General features: G+C 39.1%; 1 protein-coding gene across 1 annotated transcript in view; it reads left to right on the top strand.

The window, feature by feature from the left end:
- The window catches only part of Cntnap2 (contactin associated protein 2), a 2,154,251-nt gene that overhangs the window by 1,936,482 nt on the left and 194,806 nt on the right, over positions 1–22,963 (top strand). The window contains exon 19 of the mRNA XM_032907255.1: positions 5,155–5,391. Coding sequence (XP_032763146.1) covers positions 5,155–5,391 — 237 coding nt within the window. The remainder of the gene's footprint in view (positions 1–5,154; positions 5,392–22,963) is intronic.

Here is a 22,963-nt window from a genome sequence, read left to right as displayed (position 1 = left end):
ATTTGTTCCCATTTAGTTGAACTGATGAGTCCCCATATCAGGATTATGCGAAGCAAGTATGCATTTCATTTTATTTTGATACAATATAAATTAGTTCATTTTTCTTAAGGGACTTTCAAATATACTGGCAGTAAAGTACTTGCTACACAAGCATCAGGACCTGGGTTTGGAACACCAGCACCCAGGGAAAAACCTGGAAGCATGCACCTGTAATCCCAGCTTGAGATGTCGGAGACAGGAGGATCACTAGGATTTACTGGCCAGCCAGTTTAGCCAGTTGGTAAACTCCAAGTGCAAAGAGACCATGGCTCAAAAATAAGATAGAAAGCAACTGAGGAGGAGAATTCTGGTCTCTATTCATGCAAAAGCACCTGCACATATATTTCATGTGCACGCACATGCAGACAGACAGACAAACAGACAGACACACACACACAGCACAATCGTTAAATCTAAGAAAAAACTGAGAAACTATGCTGAGATGTTTACAAACTTCATACTATTAGAATAGCCTATAAAATTAAAGTTCCATTAGCAGTGGAATGGCAGAAGGAGTGACAGCTTTGCTACAAAGATGTGTTGTCAAATATTAATCAAGATGTTCTGGCTATGCTTGTAGTGTTAGGGGAAATATGTCATGCGTCGAGAAGGAAATTTGAGAACAATGTCTGTTATGGTCCTGTTTCTTTATGTCTTTTCTTTTTTTACACTCATGTGTGTTTAGAGATAAAAGTAGGGGCTAGGGAGATTGTTCAGTGGTTAAGACCACTGGCTGCTCTTCCAGAGGAACTGAGTCAAATCCCCAGCATCCACATGGTGCTTTAGAACTATCTATAACTCCAGTTCCGGGGGTCCAGTAACATCTTCTGGCCTCCATGGCACGGCATTCAGGTCCTAGTCAGACACAGAGGCTGGCAAAACACCCACACATAAAATAAAAATGAAAGTTAAAAATATTTTAAGTACTAAAGGTTGTCTCCTAAAAGTAGTTAGTTATGTGGCAACCAGGTTTAGTTATGCATCTTGCTTATCGATAGATAGATAGATAGATAGATAGATAGATAGATAGATAGATAGATAGATAGATAGATGATAGATAGATATGATAGACAAAACAGATATTCAGTATATATGCATATGTATATATGATTTGTGCAACCTAGAACTACTCCATGGATAACTAAGCAAATATGAGAGGGGAATATCTAAAAACAAGACTTTTTTATTTTTTTCAGCATATTTCTGATAGGGTTTAATTGTCTTAATTGACTGGTGGTGAAAATTCAAATAGCTATGCACTTATGTAATAAAAGGCCCTTTGGAAAATCCCTCACTGCAAGAACAAAAACCAGAGCAGCAAAAGTGGTGGGAGCCAAATTGAAATTCTAGCACACAAAGGGTGACTAATGGGTTGAATTACTTCCAAATCAGGCAGAGGCTCTAATTCTCTCCAGCACAGAGGTGTGAGGCTGTGCTGACAAGCAGATGGCAGGATGGGAAATCCTTCAAAGTGGTTGTGTTTAATAACTTGGTTTGCTATTTACTAGTGCATAGCTTTGATCCAAAAGGACACTGGATTCTCTTCAATCCTCTATTCAAATATTTTATAAAAACAAGATGCTACTTTAGAGAGTGCTTATTCAAATCAATATATGACCCAAGGAAAGCACTGTGAGGTTTGGTCTCAAAAAGGCAGAAGGATTCACTTGCCATCTCCCTGGGGAGGATGTGTGGACACATGCAGATTCTAATCCATCCTGTGACGGAGTCTTTGGTCCACTAGTTCTGCCCAATGAATGTACAGTCGTGCACTTTTGGCCAGGATGACAGGTCAAGTGATCTGACTGCATCTCTAGCAGGGTAATTTCATCTAAACAACAGAGACCTATTGATCTTTCCACCTGTGTGTATGTGCACACCTGTGTTTTGTGCATTGTCTGTCTGTCTGTGCAGACATACATGCTTTGATGTACAAGAGTTGACATTTCATATCTTCCTCTTTCTTCCCACCTTACATTTAAGACAAGGTCTTTCACTGAACCTGCAGCTCGACATTTTGGATAGACCAGCTAACTGGTGATCCCTAGACATCCACCTGTCTCCCATAACACAGCACTGCTGGTTACACACAATGCTGCCATGCCTGGCTCTTAAATGGATGCTAAGGATCTGAACTCGAGTTCTTACGCTGCGAGCACTTTAGCATCTCCACAGCATACCTTTTTTTTTTTTAACTTATTGAGAGTTTTATTAAGGAATTGGCTCAAGGGGTTATTAAAACTAAGAAATGTAAGTCTGCTGTGTGGAAGTTAGAGAAACAAGAAAATTGGCAATATAATTCACTACAAGCTCCAGAGTCCAAGAATAAGGACTGCCAGTTCTGAGGGCAGTGAAAACAGATGTCTCAAATTGGAGAGAGAAAATTCAAACTTCCTCTGTCCTTGTCTTACAGATGAAGCCAACATGCATTGTCAAGGGTACTCTCCTGCACTCAGCCTAGTGAATGAGATGTTTCCGTTTCAGACAGACAGACAGACAGACAGACACACACACAGATATACACAGACACACACACACAGACACACACACACAGATACACACACACACACACACACAGACACACACACACACACACACACACACACACACACACACACACACACACACACACACACACACACCGTGCTGAAGAATGATGTTTGATCAACCATCTTGGCTCTTTTTTGCCAGCACTGACTTTTTCTTTTGTTCATATAGAAAATGGAGGATTTTATTATGACACCTTCATATACATGTATCATTATATTTTGCTCACAGTAACTGTTCACCACTTTCCCTCATCCATCCCCTTCACTTGCCTCCTTCCCTTCAACAATAAACTTCCCTTTCTGTTCTCTGTTTTTATGCCATATTAATATATATGCATGTTTATATCATAATATATCATGTCATATACAATATATGCTGCCATATGTAATATCATTTTATATACTATATATAGTCAGATGTATTAAAATCTGCACCCATAATATAGACTGCTTCATTTTTAAAGTATCCACATATACATAACATAAATGATTACAACTGTGGGGAACCTGGTCTAATACTTTGTTTCTGTATTAGATGATTATCACTAGCCAATGAAACCATAGATAGGCTCAGGAATAAGACAAATCTGATACACACTTTCTGTTTGGAAGCTATAAGTCCTCGAGTAAAGTTTTTATCTTCTCAGGGCCTCAATTTTCATTGCCTGTACAATGGGAATAATAATGTCAATACCTTCCTTTGCAGGTTGTGGTGAGGATCAAATGAATGACAATTACCTTATGTACTTATAAGAAGTGCACAGCTGTTTATTAGCCACTGACTTGGGGGAAAAGTGGAAATGATGTAAATATAGTACCCATGTTTGAAATTATCCAAAGAATAAAATTTTAAATTAAATAAATAATAAAGATACACAGAACCAAACATATATCCAAAGACAAACTTGGTTTTAGTTTTAATAATAGTATTTTCTTTTTTAAAATTTCATCAGAAATGCCTTCCGGTAATTCTACATATGATCCATTTTAGACCTGTTTCCAACTCTTATATCAGCTTTAAGATACAGATATGAGCACCCACTTTATCAGCTGTTAAAGAAAACCACAGCTATGGGAGACTATTACAGACTCAGTTAAGTCCACCTGTGAAACAATGTTATCATGCGTCCTTATATGTATGTTAGAGCCTCTTTACTATGTTCATGCTTGTAAACCTCAGTTCTACTCTGTAACTTACTCCAGAAGACATAATGATCATCACTGCGTGTCACATGTCTTCTTCATTTATTTTTAAATTTAACCTTCTATTTCATATGTTATACATGTACCATGATCATATCCCCCTCTCTTACCCCTCATCCATCCCGTAGACCCCTTTTTTCATCTCAACTAGTTCTTTTTATACTTTCTTGTCTTCTCTTGCCCTGCAAGGATTACTTGCATGAGCATGGGTTAGGAGTCATTTACTGAAGGCATGGGCCATTTACCAATGGATACACTACTGGAGGAAACGATACTTCCTCTTCCAACAACAGTAACCACAAATAGATGGTCATGGAAGGGTAGGACCTCAAGAGCTTCATCCCCATCCATGTCAGAATGCTGAAGGGCTCAATTCTGCACAGATCTTATGCAGGTATCCACGCTGCTGGGTATCATGATAATAGCACATATGACAAAAAAAACAGAGAACAAAAAGGAAACTTTATTGTTGAAGGAAAGGGGACAAGTGAAGGGAATGGATGAGAGAGGGTGGTGGGGAGAGTGACTATGAGTAAAGTACAATGATACATGTCTATGAAGGTGTCATAATAAACTCCACCATTTTGTATATGGGATAAAGAAAAGTCAGTGATAGCTAAAAAGAGCCAAAATGAGCCAAAATGGCTACTCAAGTATTACTCTTTAGCATGGCGTGTGTGTGTGTGTGTGTGTGTGTGTGTGTGTGTTCATGTATATGTGATTGTAAGTTATCCCAAAAAACAGCATTTCACAGTTATGTCTTAAAATGACATGAGGAAAAGCAATGGAATCCAACCTCAAATATTGATAACTGTAATATACTGATTTCTGTGTAGTCCATTCATACTTCTAGCCAAGACATCCTGAGTACCTTAATGTGAACTTCAAAGCAAAACAATTCATAAGACAAGAATCACCAAGTACAATGACATTTCAAATGAATTTATGCCTCCTGACTAATTGACTTACTTAACTATGCTAATGTATTCATGTCTCTCTGCTTTATAGTTCAACAGATAATGCTATAGAACTGAACACTCTGAGATTAAAGAAAAAAATAAGCCTCTTTTCCGTAAGAATCCAGATTATACATTTTTACATATCTACAAACATTTTGTTTCAGTGTCAAGTTTATTTCTTCTCATAAGACAGCCTCTTTTAATTAGACACTACACCCTGAGGGAAAAGCTTCAACTCTTTCTGTTTAGACAGCACCAACTCGAAAGGAAAAAAGACAAGTTGTGCTTATCAACTCTCTCCTGCTACAGTTTCCTAAACATGCTGAGAGAAAAGGCAGTTGCAGAGGCCTTTTGAACTCTGTTCAAAGAACCCATCTGAACTCTGTGCTTTCTGTCATTTCCAGGCGGTGCTGGGGGCCAGCAGGGCTTCCTGGGCTGCATTCGCTCCTTGAGGATGAATGGAGTGACACTTGACTTAGAAGAAAGGGCAAAGGTCACATCTGGGTTCAAATCTGGATGCTCCGGCCATTGTACCAGCTATGGGGCTAACTGTGAAAATGGAGGCAAATGCATCGAAAAATACCATGGCTACTCCTGTGACTGCTCTAAGACAGCCTATGATGGGACATTCTGCAACAAAGGTATGGTGGAGATGACTTCCAATGCAATCTTTATACATCTTTATAAGACTAAATCGTCTATCTAGTGCTTCTATGGATGCAAATGGTTGTGTTTGTTTCTAAGGATAAGGTGAATGCCTCTCCCACCTTAAGAGAGATCATCTGATTATTCCTTACCTTTGTTGTTTACTAAAATAAGAGATCTGAACCTAGTACACAATTCCCCAGACCCCACACTGGCTAAAATATTACAATGTAAAGAGTCTCACCATGTTGTAATGATGATTGACGAAGTTCAGGAACTCTAAGGGAACTCAGGCTTAACCATCCCATATTAGCATCAATGGTCAAATGCAGCCCATTTATATTTGTGTGCCCTTGCCCCCACCAGTTCCTAAAGCTTGAGATTGTCTCTGCTCAGATTGTTAATACCATTATCATTATTACTCTTACTCAAAACACTTTTATAAGTGGTTCTCAACCTACAAAGATACTGAAATATCTTTGTATCTAGGTCAACCTAGAGTATCTTTTATTACAGTATTAGTCTAGTTTTAATGAACCCTTGAGTCTGTAGTAAATTCCACATGGACAATAAAAAATACAAGAAACCAATGCATATACAGGTGTGGTGGTTTCAATAGGAATGGCTCCATAGACTCATGTTTGAATACTTAGCCACAGGAAGTGGCACAATTAGGAGGTGTGGCCTTGACGAAGTAAGTATGGCATTGTTGAAAGAAATGTATCACTGTGAGGTTGGGCTTTGAGGTCACATATTCTCAAGCTAGGCCTCATGTGACAGTCTCCTGCTGCCTGTGGATCCAGATGTAGAACTCTCAGCTCCTTCCCAAGCACCATGTCTACCTGAATACTGCCATACTTTACATCATAATATAATGGATTAAACCTTTGAAACTGTAAGCTACCCCCAATTAAATGTTTTCTTTATAAAGATGGCTGTGGTCATGGTTTCACTTCATAGCAATAAAATCCCTAAGACAACATGTTTTCACTGGGATATATACTCTGTGATCACATGTGACTGAAAGAAATTCACTCCACTGGTGAAGCCTAATTTCCCATATTGCACTGTGTAAGTAACAATTTAAGGCAGGAAGAGTACAAAGAACGGCAGCTGGCACTTCTCCTAAGCCACAAAACCTTGTGAATCACTCTTCTCTTTCTAAATGAATGTATAGCATTTGGGGAAAGTTTGCTGTAAGCTGTTTCTTGTGTCTCTGTCTAAGAAGCTTTACATAAGTCCTCATTCATATTTTCAGGAATACATGGAGGGCTGTTTATGCTGGCATTATTCACATAAGACACCACACACAGAAGGAATTGTTCCACAATGTTTGCCTGTACATCCAGGCTGCTGTCTGGCAGGCCTAGAATATGAGCATACAAATTAGATCAGACAGGATTTGAAGAATGAGCATGAGACAAGAACAAAGGTGGAAAGGAATACCATTGCTGAAAAATACCAAGACACATTAACAGGGCCATTACATTGCATTTTTTCTGCTCAGAACAACATGCTTCTGTGATTTTCCTGTGGCGTACAATAGAATGGGCTTGCAGAACACATCAATTTTGCACTTGTAGAAATGACAGTCTTGCAATTACCATTCATTGTGCTTGATGTTAATTTAATGCAGTCCATTCCTTTGCCAACGTAATGTCTGAATGCAATCAAGTAAGTGCTAATGCCTGAGACATTGCACTGTGTAAGTAACAATTTAAAGCAAATCATGTTCCCCTTTTTATTGGAGAGTTAAGTTAAACACAGCAGTTCACACAAAACCTCTGGGGGTTAATAGGCAATGTTCATGCGGGGGCATCTCCTTTTACCTTTATCCAGCATCAGAAATAAAGGTAAGTGAAGGCTATATATTTCCTTTGATGTTGTCTCAAAGAGTTTGTACAAAAAGACATCTAAATATTCTCCTAGTGGCAACTTACAATGAATTTGCATTTGGCTCAATAGTTTTAACAAAAAGTAAATTTTAATTGAAAACTGTTAAGTATATTTGAAAACCATTTGTGAGCATCCATCTGGGAGACAAGTTCCTCCTTGTCTTGGTTAAGGTGACAGTAATACTAGTTCAGACATAAGAAGCAGCCACACCTATTTATGTACTCAGCAAGCTTCATCTAGTGTCCATGATAGTATCTTCTTGCTGAACCTCCATTCTAGCTCTCCTTTTGTCTTCTCAGAACTCACCCTGGTAGCCTCATACCTGTACAGCAGTTCCTATGTCCACCCTCCCACTGGTACTACAACCAAACACATTAGCAAAAGAATAGGTTCAATTAAGGCTTTTCTGAGGTAATTCTTCCATGGTCTAGATGTAGAATATGCCCAGAATTTTCTAAGTAAATGAAGCTGGTCCCATTCCACCACACACAACCCAGATACATGGTTCTGTTTCAAACATGCACAGGTAGGGACAGCTCAGTGGTTAAGAGCACTTGCTGCTCCTGCCAAAAAAAAAAAAAAAAAAAAAAAAAAAAAAAAAAAAACCTCCCCATAATCCCAGATCCATGTGTTTCAGTGCCCTCTTCTGGCCTCTGTAAGAACCTGCCTTCATGTGCACATACCTACACAGAAACATATAAAAGAGTAAATGACAAAAATAAACCGTTTTGAGCACACACAGAGTAAAGAAAACAGCATACATAACAAAATATAACTGTGGGGATATTTGTTTTGTTTTGCAGAAAGGGGGGACAAGAGTGGGCCTTTTAAAACTTGTTTTTGCTTACCTATATTTCATATTCTTCACCCAATGATAAGTTATTTGTGATTTCATTACTTTTCTTCTTCGTGGGAAAAGAAGTAGAAGGAAGAACTCTTAGAGGGAATATTTAAGAAGTAGCTGAGTCTGATGAGAAAATGTCTACTGATTAACTAGAAATTATTGTGTAATCTAGTCATGTTATCTGGAATGAATGAGTTTCATGTCGAGTGAAAATTGATGATAATTAAGTTACTCTTGAAAATCCATCTCTCAATGCATTTAAAACAGCCTGCTGTTCGATGAACATCCAAAGAATTATATTTCAGTTCTCTCCAGCATTTTTGCATCTTAACAGGGGACACTCTGGAAACAGATATCACTAGACCACACAGCCCATCACATCATCTACCTTCAGAATACTATGGCTTTCCCATCATCTCAAAGTATTCACCAGCCAGCATCCATTTAACTCAGACGAGACAGGTTCATTACACAGAAAAACTCTCTGAGAACCCATTGACTGAGGCCTAGATACTCCCAGAATCAAAGGTTATCCCAGTCTTCAAAGCAATTATATCTGTGAGTGTGATATCCTCAACCTTCATTAGGAACCAAATGGATAGTTACTTCACTGTGGCAAAGATGAGTTTATTTTTCTAATTGAGTCTATTCTTTCTTGGACAATCAAATCTCCAATACATAAATATATTATGATTACCAAAGCCATTCTTAACAGCCATCATAAGTATGCCACATAGTTTGAAGTATATAATCTCTGTCTCCTATGTGACTTTATAGAAAATGAAAAGTAATAGATTTTTGAAGTTTAATGGGAGCCCCAAATTCATCTTCACCTGGAATCTCAGAGTTTTTATCCCCAGTTAGCAGTCACAGTTCAGGGTTAATGTAACTGAATTAGGGAAAAGTCTAAATTCTAAATGATAGCCCTTGTAAGAAGAAGGGAAGACTTGGAGACATACTGCTAGATAGATAAAAGAGCTGGAGATCGAAGTGATGGCGCCCCACAAGGGCTTCCTGCAGCCACCAGAGTCTGGAAGAGGTAAGAAAGAATTCTTCTCTAAAGTCTTGGAAAATACGTGTCTTAATTATTTAACAAACAGTTAAAGAATGTTAGTAGTCCATGTCCATTGCTATACTGAAACATCTCAAACTGGATGATTTTAAGAAAAGAAAGGAAGTTATTTGATTCATTGTTTAGAAGCTAGAACGTCCGAGATCAAATGACCCACATCTGGTGAGCACCTTCGTGATGTAATAGCCTCAGTAGGAAGAAAAATAGAAAAATGTGTGCAATAAAAAGAGTATAGAGGAAGCCAAATTCATACATTCATCAAAATCCTATCTCAAGATAACTAACTCATTTCCACCATCACTGCATTAATCCATTCAGGAAGGCAGAGCCCTGGAGACATAGTCACCTCCCCCATCTTATTTGTCAGTATATTTACAGTGAAGATTGAGTTCCCAAAGACACATTCAAAACATAGTAAACCCCTAATGTGCCTGGAAGCTTTGCTTATATCATTGAGTCTGACTATTGCAGACATTCTCAGAACATTTCAATGACTTATTCAAAATCAGAACATTGTGCAGTGCAGAGTCCTGTATCCCCTCTAACAGCAAAAAAAAAAAAAAAAAAAAAAAAAAACACTTCCTAATGATCCCTTTGCTTACCCAAGTTCAGCAAACCATTGGCATGGGATTGGGGGAGGGATTTTTAAAACATTTTCTAACCTTAGAAACTCCTATTTTAGTCTTAAGCTTTCCCTTGTTTGTTGCTTAGATAGGGTCAAACCTGGAGGCTCACAGGCATGAGACAGCTGAGAGATGGGTGGGCAGCTCAATCATCAGTGTTACCGTTGTTTTTGACGATACAGATGTGCATCCTCTGCTCTGAATAAGCACATCTCCTCTCCTTCTTGAGTTCTATGACATTGACGAAGATTTTATGATCTGTATTATTAATGGCCAGTTCAACTCTCTACTTAGAAAACGGATGATGGAATTAGGTCTGGTTTTGAATCCAATGTCCTTTCTTATCCATATGCTATAACCTTGAATAACTTGAATACAACTGAGCCTCATTTTCAAGAACACATGATATCTACTTCCTAAGGCCACTGTGACTATGATGATGACATTGTTATTCTGGATTTACTTATAAACAGAGAATCTAACACACTTAGTTCAATGGCAAATGCTATTTTGTATTCTCAGTACTTCATGCCTTCTTATTTATATTCCTTTTATTTTTACCTTAAAGCATACCATCTCCTAAGGCTTCTCTAGAATATTTTGCAGTCATGTGTGTATTTGGCATCTTTACAGCGGCAGTAGAACACTAAATTGTTCCTTTGGTACTTCAGGAACAATGGGAGTGTCATAAAATGACTCCTCCAATTAATATTAGACCAGTTAATAGTATACTGAAGGTGGAGTCTCCATATCTGAAGCACTGAAGGATTAAGATCCTGGAAGTTGAACCTAAAGACACTACCCACCATATCCTACAAAACCATCTATTAGCACAATTCTTGGTGTAAAGTGTGCACTTAGCCCCTTTGCCAAAGCCAAACTGAGTTACCATAGAAGTTCCTACTTCCTTCCTTTCTGATGGAAAGTTTAGCCTCAAATCCAGGTTTGACTTCTAACACATAGGATTACCCTCTTTTGGGATGGGAGAAGGTAGACAGGTCAACAGCAATTTCAAAACTACACAGTCATCTTCTCCACCACCTAAGGTATGGAACTCAGAGGCCACAGTAAATTTGGTTGACTGAATTGTACTGTAAATAGAGTTGAATAAAAACCAAATAAAGAAAGCCAATTAACATAAAATATTTTAAACAAGTGGACCGGGTAGAGAAGAAAGAGAGATTTGGCCTCTGTGTTTATGTTGTATGAACACAGCTAAGTTCTTGATAGCAATGAGTATTTTCACAGGTCTGCCTGTGTAGTCTTAAGAATCCCAGCTGGGAAAATAGTGTTCCACAAAACAAACACAGTCTTCCGCCAGGGAAGTGGAATAGTCCTCCATCAGAAAGAAGAGAGTGTCATGGGTGTCTTTTTCATTTGATAGATCTGGGAAAAAAACAAATATAAAGAGTTGAATTTCTTTCTTTTGTTCCCTTTAGTGTTATTTAAGAAGGAAAAAAATACTCTTCTCTTAATATATTTCTTTTTTAATTATTTTTATTAATTGTATTTTATTTACATTTTAAATGTTATCCCAGTTTCCCCTTCAAAAACCCGCTATCCCTCCCCACCCCAGCCCACCCCCACTTCTATGAGGCTACTCCCTCACCCACCCACCCACTCCCTCCCACCTCCCTGCCCTGGCATTCCCCTACACTGGGGCATAGAGCCTTGACAGGACCAAGGGCCTCTCCTCCCATGGATGCCCAACAAGACCATCCTCTGCTACATATGTGGATGGAGCCTAATATATTTCTTAAATCTACAGACCTTAGGTAATAATTTATAAGCCTCATGGGAACACAGAAAAATAATCTGCTTTTAAAAGCTTAGGATGATTTTTAAAAAGGAAGTGAGTGAAAAGAGTAAGGAGACAAAAAACAAGGATGTGTGGACAGGAGTCCACGCATGCTGATGAACAAGAAAGGAAGAAGGAAAGGAGGAAGGAAGGATAGACTGACAGAGAGAAGGAGGGAAGCAGGGAGGGAGGGAAGGAGGGGAGGAGGAAAGAAGGAAACAAGCAAACAAACTTTTGACCAGTTTCCAAATTCTAGAAGCTTCTGAGACTGCTGAATAGTTTAAGTGACTTTCTTCCAGAACTGTATGGTGGTAAAAGAGCATTTACTCTCCCCCTGGGTTCTCCTTGGGAATCTGGGTAGGAAAACCTGGCCAATTAACATTCTCAGAGGAAGGGACTTAAAACAGCAGTGGGTAAAAGCAGTCGTTTTAAAACTGTAGAAACCAAGCAGAGGACAAAGCTTTTGGACTTTTGCTTTGATAATGGAATAAATCACATTTTTTTTCAACTTTGTGCTGTTTGCTAATCCCCACCAGGTTTGGGATACAACTGATTTCTCCTATGTTTTGTGTGTATGTTGAGTGTTTTTTCTTTCACTTTCTTCAGCAATGATTAGAACACTAAATTCTGTGAAGTTTAAAATAACAACACTCTGTCTTTTTTTCATGGTTCATCCCCATGGTTTCTCTATGTATTTCTTTTGTCCACAAGTCTACAGTGACCCATAAGTTGCACTAAGGGCTTCCCTTTTAAATTAATCGAGCTTAGAGCTCCCTGCAAGCAAGCCCATTCAGCAGTCCCCATATCCCTGAGTACTTCATCATGTCTGTGGGTTGTGAAGCCTTCGTATTCCTGAACACTTTGCCCACTCCACTGTCCTGTGAGTGCTTCATTTCCAACAGGCAGCCCTGGCCTCAGCAATCAGGTTCACTCTTGTCATCCCTTGGCTAAAAGAAATCTACTTTCTTGATGGATCCAAGAGTCCATCAAGGATCCATTGAGGTTCTGAGTAAGTCTAAGGGTCATTGAAGGGATTTTTCTAAAGTTTGTGATTTTGTTATCTCTTTTTACAGATCAATCGAGCCTTTGAAATAATTTATGCAGTGGCCTCTATTGATTTTAATTGTGGGTTTTAGATTAATGAGCATTTTGCTTTTTCTTCCCTCCCAATCATAACCAAACACTGACAGAACAGAAATTATTAAAATCAACTGTGCATTTATGTATGTGGATATTTCGCCTGCATGTATGTCTGGTCAACATGTGTATGCAGTGTCTGCAGAGGTTAGAAGAGGCATTGAATTCCCTAAAATTAGATTGACAGATGATCATAAGCAGCCGTGTGAGTGCCGGAACTGGAATATGGTTCCTATGGAAGAGCAGCCAGAGTGCTTCATCACTGAGTCATCTCTCCTGCCCAAGACTTGACATTTTTAATACATCGTCTTCAAGTTCTCCTGAAGCCTGGATATGGGACAGAGTGACAAGGATTTAACTTGTCCTTCCCATATTCTCTAGCTGGCTCTTACAAAGGCTGGGTTTACTAAGCAGTGGGTGGCTTTGAAAGTAATTGAGCCATATAAGGCAAAAACCCTTCATTGACTTGAATTCCCAGCAATAAAAGTTAACAGAGCTCACTCAGTGAAAATGAAAGAAGATCATGTAATTACACAACTAACAACAATGCATTTCTTTTATATACACTGGGCACGAGTATTGAGAACTACAATGAACTGGGCAGAAAGCTGCTATGTGGGAAGCAGTGGTTTCCCAATGAGGAAGGCCAGGGTAAGTGGAAGAAGGCTGGCATGTGAGAAGTGGTGTAACAAGATCTGATTACAACATGATAGGAAGAGAAAACAAGGTACTGACTGAGACATGGAAACCTATAGTTCATGCTGAGGAATCTAAAAGGAAGCCAGGAGGCCATCTTTCATAACCTTATCCAAGGATAGTGTGGGAAATGTGCCCAGTTAAAAATAAAAACATATGTGTGCCTCTCCACACTATCAAAGTTTATTGAATAACAGTAAATTCACCAACTGGATTCATTTGATTGGCTTCAACTTAACAAGCCATCCCCATTTTGCTTGATAGCTGGCCATTGGCCATCTCAAGTTCTTTGATTCCAATAAAAATTACTAGTATTAGTTCTCAGCCAACATATTATTACATACGTCAAACAATAGTTAGCACAGAGTTCATAGAGGCCATTCACAAGTCAGAGGCAGAAAGCTGGCACAAGTGTAAGAGAAGGTCTGCAGGGAACCAGAAGGAAAGCACAGAGCCATTCCAATATGGAGCTGTCAGATGCAGGTCTGGGTGGCAAGGTTTCAAGGGTCAGTTTGAAGACGGCTGAATATCATGGGTCAGAGAAACTGCACTTGAACTAGAGCCTGAGGGACAGAGGCATAAAGGCTTCACTGTGCTAATTTTCCTGGGTAGGGATAGTGACAAGTGACCGTTATCACTATCAGTAAATCTGCCACATTTTGGTCTTAGGATGCTCCTTTTACAGCTCCATATGACATAGTTATAGCCAGTGTGAATGTGATTGACAATCTCAAGTGTCTGGTATTTCCAATATAATGTGATATATTCACAGCTGTCATTTTTATTGCCATAAAATGAGTTATAAAGTGTGTGCCTCCTGGTACTCTGCTGAATGGTTGTTGCTTACTTGTGGAAACAAAATGCTCTTGGCACTTGTACACCAAATGGAGTCACTCGGGCCAAGGCTGTTGTTTATATTAAAGTCATTCAAGACTAGAGCAAACCTACATGACAAAGTAACGCAGAGCAGGCCCTCCATTGTCCTTAACCAGCATGGCTGATGGAGACAGGCTACCCATAGCATTGCCCATCACAGGACAGGGTTTGGACTCTGTGAGATCAGAAAGAATCATTTGCATATAGGCTAGGATTTGAGATCCTTCTAGACCAGTGCTTCTCAACCTGTGGGTCATGGCCCTTTGAGGGTCACATATAAGATATCCTATGCATCAGATATTTACATTATAATTCATACTGGTAGCAAAATACACTTATGAAGTAGCAATAAAAATAACCTTATGGCTGGGAGTCACCAAAGCATGAGGAACTCCTTAGGGGTTTGGGTCAAATATAATCTGGAAGGATCTTAAATCCTAGCCCATAGGCAAATCAGTGTCCTGCTAAATGCAAATCAGTGTTCTCACAGAAACCAAACTTGGTCCTTTTGACCAGTGATACAGTCAACAGTTTTCTACATTGATTTTGTGTTTAGCAGAAAAATTTGTGCTTTTTGTGTTTATCCCAGCTAAGAAGTTATGATGATGAAGAATAGTGGATTGGGAGCCACTCGAACCCCATCCAAATGTAACTGGGGACAAAGCTGAACAGTTGCCTAACTGTATTGGCATTTGGTTTGTCTACTAATTACATCAGTTCTGTGAAAGGCATAGTTTGCAGGGCTGGAGAGCAAATGAGCTGATGTGTGTGAAAATACTTGGAAAAGCGTCAGTATTAGGAGGTTCAGAGCCAGGTGTGGAATCATAGGCCTATAATATCAACCCTAGGGAGGCTGAGGCAGGAGGATCATAGCAATGGCAAGTTTGAAACAAGTCCAGGCTATAAAGTAAGTCTGGGGCTAGAAATGACTACATGGAGAGGTTCTACTTCAATATATATATATAAAGTTATTATTATTCTTAGGGTTATATACCACAGGTATTCTAGAACTTGGGATGTCCTTGATGGAATGCTTACAATAGAAAGCATAATAATCAAAACTTACTAGAACATCTTAGTACAAATAATCCTGGAACATTTATAAAGTTTAGAGTGACTGCTGTATTGTCAAGACTTTTTCTAAATGTTCGTCTTTCTCCAAATGTTTAATAGTCTCTCTTCCTCTTCTGCCCCATTGATAAGGGTGACAGCTGAAGCTGTGAGTGTAGCTCAGTTCATAGAGAGCTTGCCTGCATGCAACCCTGGGTTTGGTTCCCCAGCACTGCATAAACTGGGTATAGTGACACACTTCTAATCCCAGAACTCGGAAGATAGGGGCAGAAAGCAAAGGAGTTCAAGGGCATCCTCAGCTACATAATGAATTCAAGACCAGCTGGAGTTATATGACACTTTATCTTTAAAATGAGGGAACAAAAAACGAAGGAAAAGGTAAGAAAGAAAGAGAGAGAGAGAGAGAGAGAGAGAGAGAGAGAGAGAGGAAGGAAGGTAGGAAGGAAAAAAGGAAAGGGAAGGAAGGAAGGAAGGAAGGAAGGAAGGAAGGAAGGAAGGAAGGAAGGAAGGAAGGACACTAACAACTGTAGTTAAGGTTAGCAAGCCCAAATTGTCCTTATGTCTAAGCTAACTATAACCTAATCCCAAATATTTGTATGAGTTCATAACTTATTTCTTCATCAAAATAAAAATTAATAATACTACAAATAAAATGCTTTCTAAAGTTTTACAATACAACTAATCTAATTTATGTGCCTAGTCCTGCAATGACTTGGTGTGCTGGGGAGTGAGAGTATGTGAAACCCAGAGGGTGTCCCCCTTCTCAGAGGAGAAAGGGAGGGGGGACGGAGAAGGATCTGTGTCTGGGGGAACTGGGAAGGGAGCTGATACTTGGTTGTGACATGAATAAATAAATTTTCTAAAAAAGCAATCTAATTTAAATCTCCTGTAAATAGGTCCACCTAACACATTGACTTTTACTTCAATAAAAGTAAATTCTAGTATAATACTATAAATTTAGTTCCAATACAAATTAGTTTATATACATTAAATCCACATAGCAGACAAAGTTACAAATTTCAAACAGGGTTATCATGCCTGTCTTCTGTCCACTTATTACAAATGTTACCTTCTAGGGCTTTTCATAACGTCTTCCCAAATCAGGCGCCATGTGTGGTTATTGTAGCACTTCACAATTCCTCTAAAAAATATCAAACTGCTTTATTCATACAACTATAATGAATTTACTATTAAGCACACTTTCACTGTTTGCCCTAGCACTCAAATGTCATTGGGTTGCTTACTTCAAAAGTTCTTCAATTACTCTAAACTGTTAACAGGTCACGAAGCTCTTTTTGTCACAAATCAAAGCACCTCATGGTTGAAAAGGATATTACATTCTTCTGTGTTCATCTGAGAGTTTATTGAACACCTCCTTTGATGCCAGATGTGGAACTAAGTGTGTTCAGATGCCTTTATTTAATCTTCACAGCAATTCCAAGAGATGATCTGATTGCTTCTATTTTGAAAATAAAACACCGGGGCTTCTAGAGGTTAACTGGATTATGAAAAACTACCTGGCTCACAGGTTGCAGCTGAAACCTGGAACCATGAGTGCAGACACCAAGCTTGTTTCTGCCACGGTATCCACTCCAAGGGCAGAAACACATTCAGACACAAAACACAGGAGCAGGAGGCAGCTTGCTATACATTGGGAGCTTCTGATCACTGTAAAATTTCCCTGTATCCTGCACCATCATGCCCATTAGAGACAGAGAAACAGAGTTTCATATTCCTGTTGATTTAAGAACTCAGGGACATTTCTTCACTTTCAGGTCCCCAAATTAGGGAGAAGTAAGAGCATGTACCCAAAATGTGTGAGTGGCATTTAATAATCAAGTCCACAGTTCTTCCCTTGCCAAAGGCTAAATAGGCGCCTGAATGTGGCTGGGAGAAAATGGTGGCACATGTCACTACTCCCATTCGCAGGTACTGCTCTCCCAAGGCTCCAGGTGTCCCTAAAGAATATTGTTCCTGTTGCTGCCAGGAGCTCAAAAGCAAGCACCACTCTCAGAGATCTGATGCAGAGCTGTCACCATGCCTCTGGCTAGAGATCTATTACACCCTTCCTTGGAAGAGGAAAAGAAAAAAACGTAAGAAGAAACAGCTGGCTCAGAGCCCCAATTCTTCCTTCGTGGATGTGAAATTGTCCAGGTTGCTAGAAGATTACTACAGTTTTCAGCCATGCTCAGACAGTGGTTCTTTGTGTGGGCTGGCACAACACCGTTGAACCACAGTTGATTCAGTTCCTGAATCTGTATTTTTCACAGAAAGCCTTATCAACTTCAGTTACTCTACCAAGACAATGTAATTCTTGTTTGATTTTATAAAGTCTACAACAATAATCAAAAAAATATTGTTCCTGATACGTTAGCATATAATGATAATTTTATAAGTTCTATGACTATTAGATAATATGCCTCATCCACTTTGACCTTCTTGTTCTTGTGTGTGTGTGTGTGTGTGTGTGTGTACATTGCATGTGTGTGTATGTGTTTACTTTGGGAGTAGGGGGTCTAAATATAGCATGGTACATATGTAAGTCAGAGGACAACCTTGGACATCAGTGCTAAGGTACATTCTACCTTTTGTTTGAGACAAGGCCTCAAATTGACCTAGAATTTCACCACAAAGACCAGGCTACTTGTGAGGCTGCTTGTGAGCTTCCAGGGACATACTAGCCATCTTGCCACCCAACTTTACATGTGGGAGCTGAGAACACAAACTCAGATCCTCACATTAATAAGGCAAGTACTTTATTGACTGAGCCAGACATTTTAGCTCGCTCTCTCTCTCTCTCTCTCCCCCCCTCCCCCCTCCTCCTCCCGCCTCCCCCTCTCCTCCATCTCCTCCTCCCCCACCCTCTCTTCCTCCTTCTTTGGTGCCCTCTGTATTTGGTTAAGTAAGAAAATTCAGAGAGGGAGAGGGAGGAATAAAAGGAGGAAGATAGACACACACACCATGCCTAAACACACACAGAGAGGAGAGAGAGAGAGAGAGAGAGAGAGAGAGAGAGAGAGAGAGAGAGAGAGAGGAGAGAGAGAATGAGAATGCAAAGAAAACTGTGGCTACACTTTAGATTTCTACATTAAGTCTCTGATAACAAGACTTTTTTTTTGAATTGTTGAGGGCACCGACACACACTATCCTCATGACTTTGGATTAATGGTAGAAAGGACTTCTCTTTTCAAACATGTGAGGAAAGGAATGAAACAAGGAACAAGAGTCTAACCAAATAAATTCTTCTGACACTAGATACCACTTCAGATTGCTTTATAACAACGAAGGTGATTTGCAGAGTAAATACAGGCCGTGCCCTGTGAGCCTTCTTATTGATGAAGCTCATGCTGTGAATTACTGATTAGTGGCCTCTGAGGAACTGCAGTGTCTGTGCTAGTCTAGACACAGGGTTGTGCAGGGAATGATTTTCTGATGATTGAAATCCCCAATCCAAACAAAGCACAGAAACAATCTAACTATGTCTCTACATCCATTTTTATCTGGAGATGGAAGGGTGGTCGGCTGTGTCACCTGTTGCCCAATTGTCGTGAAAGGGTTTCAGTTACCTTTGACCCAGGGCCCCATTGGGCCACCTCCCTTTGCACTGCAGAGCTATGGTCACAGCAGGTTCTGCTTTCCCTGTAGCGAATAGATAATGCAAAAATTATGACATGCAAAGTATTTATCCTCTAGACAACAGTAAACGAATTCACAAAACCAGAGCCATCAAGATGACTCAGTAGTTAAGTAAGGGTACTTTCCAAAGAGCTGACCTGACGTCAGTCTCCACATGGTAGAAGGACAGAACTGATTCCCACAACCTGTTCTCTGACTTCCACATGTCTGCCTTGATACACTACATTCATACACACGCATACAATAGATAGATAATGATAATAGATGATAGTTGAGAGATAGAGCGGTCTTCTTTGATACGTTCATGCAATGCTTTGATCACATTGGCACACTCTTCCCAGATCCATCTCCTCTTCCCACCTTTATATTCTTTTAAAAACTGTATCAAGTACAGTTTCTGCTGCTCATGTTCTCTCAAGTGTGGAACTTCCATGAGCTACATCTTTGAGAACTGGCTTCCCTTCTTCCATCAGCTATCAGTCATCAATAGGTTCTTAGCTTGTAGTAGGACTTTGTGTTCACCTTTCCTCTCTTTGCTGAGATCTTGTCTAGCTTGACCTTGTGCAAATCTTGTACATGCTGTCACAAATGTTTTCATTTCATATGTTCAACTGCCCTGCTGTGTCTGGAAAATACTGGTTTCTTGTAGTAATCCACTGTGTCTTCCAGTCATTCTGACCCCATTTCCATCATATCCCCTGAACTTTGGAAATAGTATAAAATTTCCCACTTTGTGATGAACATTCCAGTTTCTCAGTCTCTGTACCTTGACCAGTGGTAGGTCTCTGTGCTAATTTTATCAACTGCAAAAAGAAGCTTCTCTAAATGATGGTTGAGAGATGTATTTATATATAGATATAACAATAAGTCATTAAAGGTTATTTTACACTCTGCCCATTAATAGTAAGTTCTCTCTTACTTCTGATGACCTATCTAACCATAGGTTCTTAGCACAATAACAATGTCAGATATGGATCTCAACTGACAGAGCAGAACTCCAATCAGAAAGTCATTGGTCACAATGGTGTTCATGACACTGTTAGGAATGTTTTGTCAGGCTGTTACTGTAGTTTTGGGGTTCACAACCGGGTTAGAATGATGATTATTCTTCTGCTCTGATAGTACACATGGCACTTTCCAGCACTATGAAGCATAACCTGTAGGAATAAGGCCCCTAGTGAGTACCAGCTTGTTTTCTTCTTGTTCTATGATTTAAATATGTAGTATCTTCAGCAGTGGGGGTCTTCCTGTCTAGTTCTGGGCAGGGGAACAAAAGCATTGGCAATAGCTTGTAATGATTAAGGAGTCTATGAAACCTCACTAGGCAACAACCCTGAGAGAATTAACCCATCCATGGCATTGGGCTTTTATTTGTTATTATGTACTGTTTAATAGAGGCATTATAAACCCATTATCTGATTATAGGGTAATTCCATTTAAGCTCTTTATTTATTTGTGTGCATATATAAAAGGGTATTTACATTTTTGTGGTGATGAAAGGTATGAGGGAAAAATATCCACTTAAAGAAGAATTGCAATTTAATTGCACTATGTAAGCCTGTTTTTTTTTTAAAAAAAAAAGTTTGTATATCATTAAGTTTAAGAATACATCCAAGGTGTATTTACCTCAGATACTTGTACATAAAAGTATGTACTATAAATTACAACAAGAGATGAATAAAGGCTTTGCACATGAATGAGATTGGACTTAGAACATAGCAAACTGTGAACATAATCATCCCTACCTTTTTCTTCTGATCTTCAAACTCTGTGCTGGTTACATGATAGGACAGAGGAGCAAATAAGAGGGTATCTTAATTTTGACAGTTTACTCTACATAACTGTACTAATATCCAATGATTATGAATGACTTTTGAAAGGTAAACTAAAATGAATGCTTTAAATCTCTGTTATCTTTCTATCCCCAAGTGAAAAAAGGAATGGCCATTTCGATTTTGCCTTAAAATAACCAATGACTGTAAATCTGAACTCTTCTCACTATCCTTATTATTTGAAATTATTTCAATTTTGCACTTTGTAAGTTACCCATTTATGTTATTTGATGACCTTTATCTGAGGAGCTCTATCATTCATTAAGCTTGTAGAGGTCCCAGTTGTAGTATGCATGGTCACTCTGACTCCTCTTTTTTCTCCTAAAATGACTAGAAAATGATTTTTATTAAGATTCAAGTGGCTCTGAATGAAGGACATATGAGAAGTCAGCAACATTTAAGAAAGCCACCATGCAAAAAGAGGAATAGCATGCTTGGTAAACAAAGGGAGGCTGTCCCTCTTAGCTGAGGGAGGTGTGGGCAAGTTGAGTTGGTGTTTCTATCCTCCTTGAAGGGTAAGAAGACCTGAGTACCTCAGAAAGATGAAGTTTAAGCCGGGTTTTCTAAAAATTCTCTCCAACTCCTGCATCTGGGAGCTTCTTTAGTGTCACACAAAAGAGAAGAGCATCCCATGCTGGGAATACTGTATGATATCATGGACGTGAAGATATCTTCAGGCAGGCTTCCAAAATGCTGGAATGCAAATGCCACTATTATTTGACTAGAGTCTCTGACATGACAGAGACCAAAACCAAAAAAGTGACAGTTAGGTCTCAATTAGACAAAAGGATCCCCAGACAACTAGTAGAACTCTGTCCAGTGAATGGCACTGAGTCTAAATTATGAGGGAAAATGTTCCATAAAAAGATAAAAGAATTCCAACTTCTCAGGCCTTTGAACTTTAAAGGAGTAGGGAATTGGGAAGCAAGCTAAGGGCCTCTATTATGTGTTTTAAGTTTTATGGAACCACCGAGATCCTTTACCTACAAATGTGAAAGCATCCATTGAAACTCATACCACATTCAAATAATTTCTGGAAAAGTAAATAATAGAATAATATATAATAGAGTAATGAATGCTATTTTATTCTATGTAATAAAAAAGAATGAAGTCACAGTTCTAATTTCCTCTCAAAGTCAACTGTTGTCAATAGAAGAAGGAAAGCAATGAACAAAGTAAATTTCTAAAAAAAAAAAAAAAATGCAGGTAGAATGGGTGTGCACCAATGCTTTTGAACTCAGGATGTGAATGGAAGAAGAGAGTGACCTTGTGTTTCTGTAACTCTGCTCTAAGTTGAGCAAACGTCTCTCCTATTGTTTGCTAATGAAACAATGCTTACTCTCTTCCTATAGACAATGCACAGGAGATTGTTAAAATATTTTCATCATCTGGTGCTATTTGGATTTCTTTTTTATCAAGAATGTATGTATGTGTAGGTGTGTTTTCAAACTTAATCTATTTTTCTTTTTTAAGTAATGAAATACTTTTTCCAGAATATTTTTGAGGTAAGATGATTCTCACCTAGTGTCCTAAAACCCTCCAACTATATGATCTTCCCTATCAGGCAAATTTTCCCTCCTGATATAACTTTCAGGTCAAATAGCGATATGCTGACAACGCCAGAATGTTCATGTGGTGCAGACCAGGGGACCTAAAAATAAGAGTTGACAGGTTCCAAGTCCAGCCTCACCTTGCCCCAGGACAAATAGGAACCAGGGTCAGCTTAGTATCAGGTAGGAGAGGCATGGTGTCTGCACCGCTTTTATGGGCCTACACAACTGTGCTAATTGTTTGCTAATTTCTTTGGGAGTCAGAAGAGAACAATGAATTTGTGGTTTCCAAAGCTACTTTCATCCGTTAGATCAGTATATTACCCTTTATGCCACTCTGATGGTAAAGTAAGAGTTTGCATCATTTTCTAGAGAACATGCTATGGACTATAAAATCATAATGTGCTCCCGATGAGGAGAGAAGGACCTGGGAAACTTCTGTAAATCTGGGTGGCAGGGCCATCTCCCGTGATGCTTTGTTTCTTCCTAAACAGTCTTTGTCTGGCAATTCCATGTTCTTCATCATCGCAGCTACTC

This window comes from Rattus rattus, chromosome 6 (genome assembly GCF_011064425.1).
Source record: "Rattus rattus isolate New Zealand chromosome 6, Rrattus_CSIRO_v1, whole genome shotgun sequence".
Classification (NCBI taxonomy): Eukaryota; Metazoa; Chordata; class Mammalia; order Rodentia; family Muridae; genus Rattus; species Rattus rattus.
This window is presented reverse-complemented; position numbering and strand designations above follow the sequence as displayed.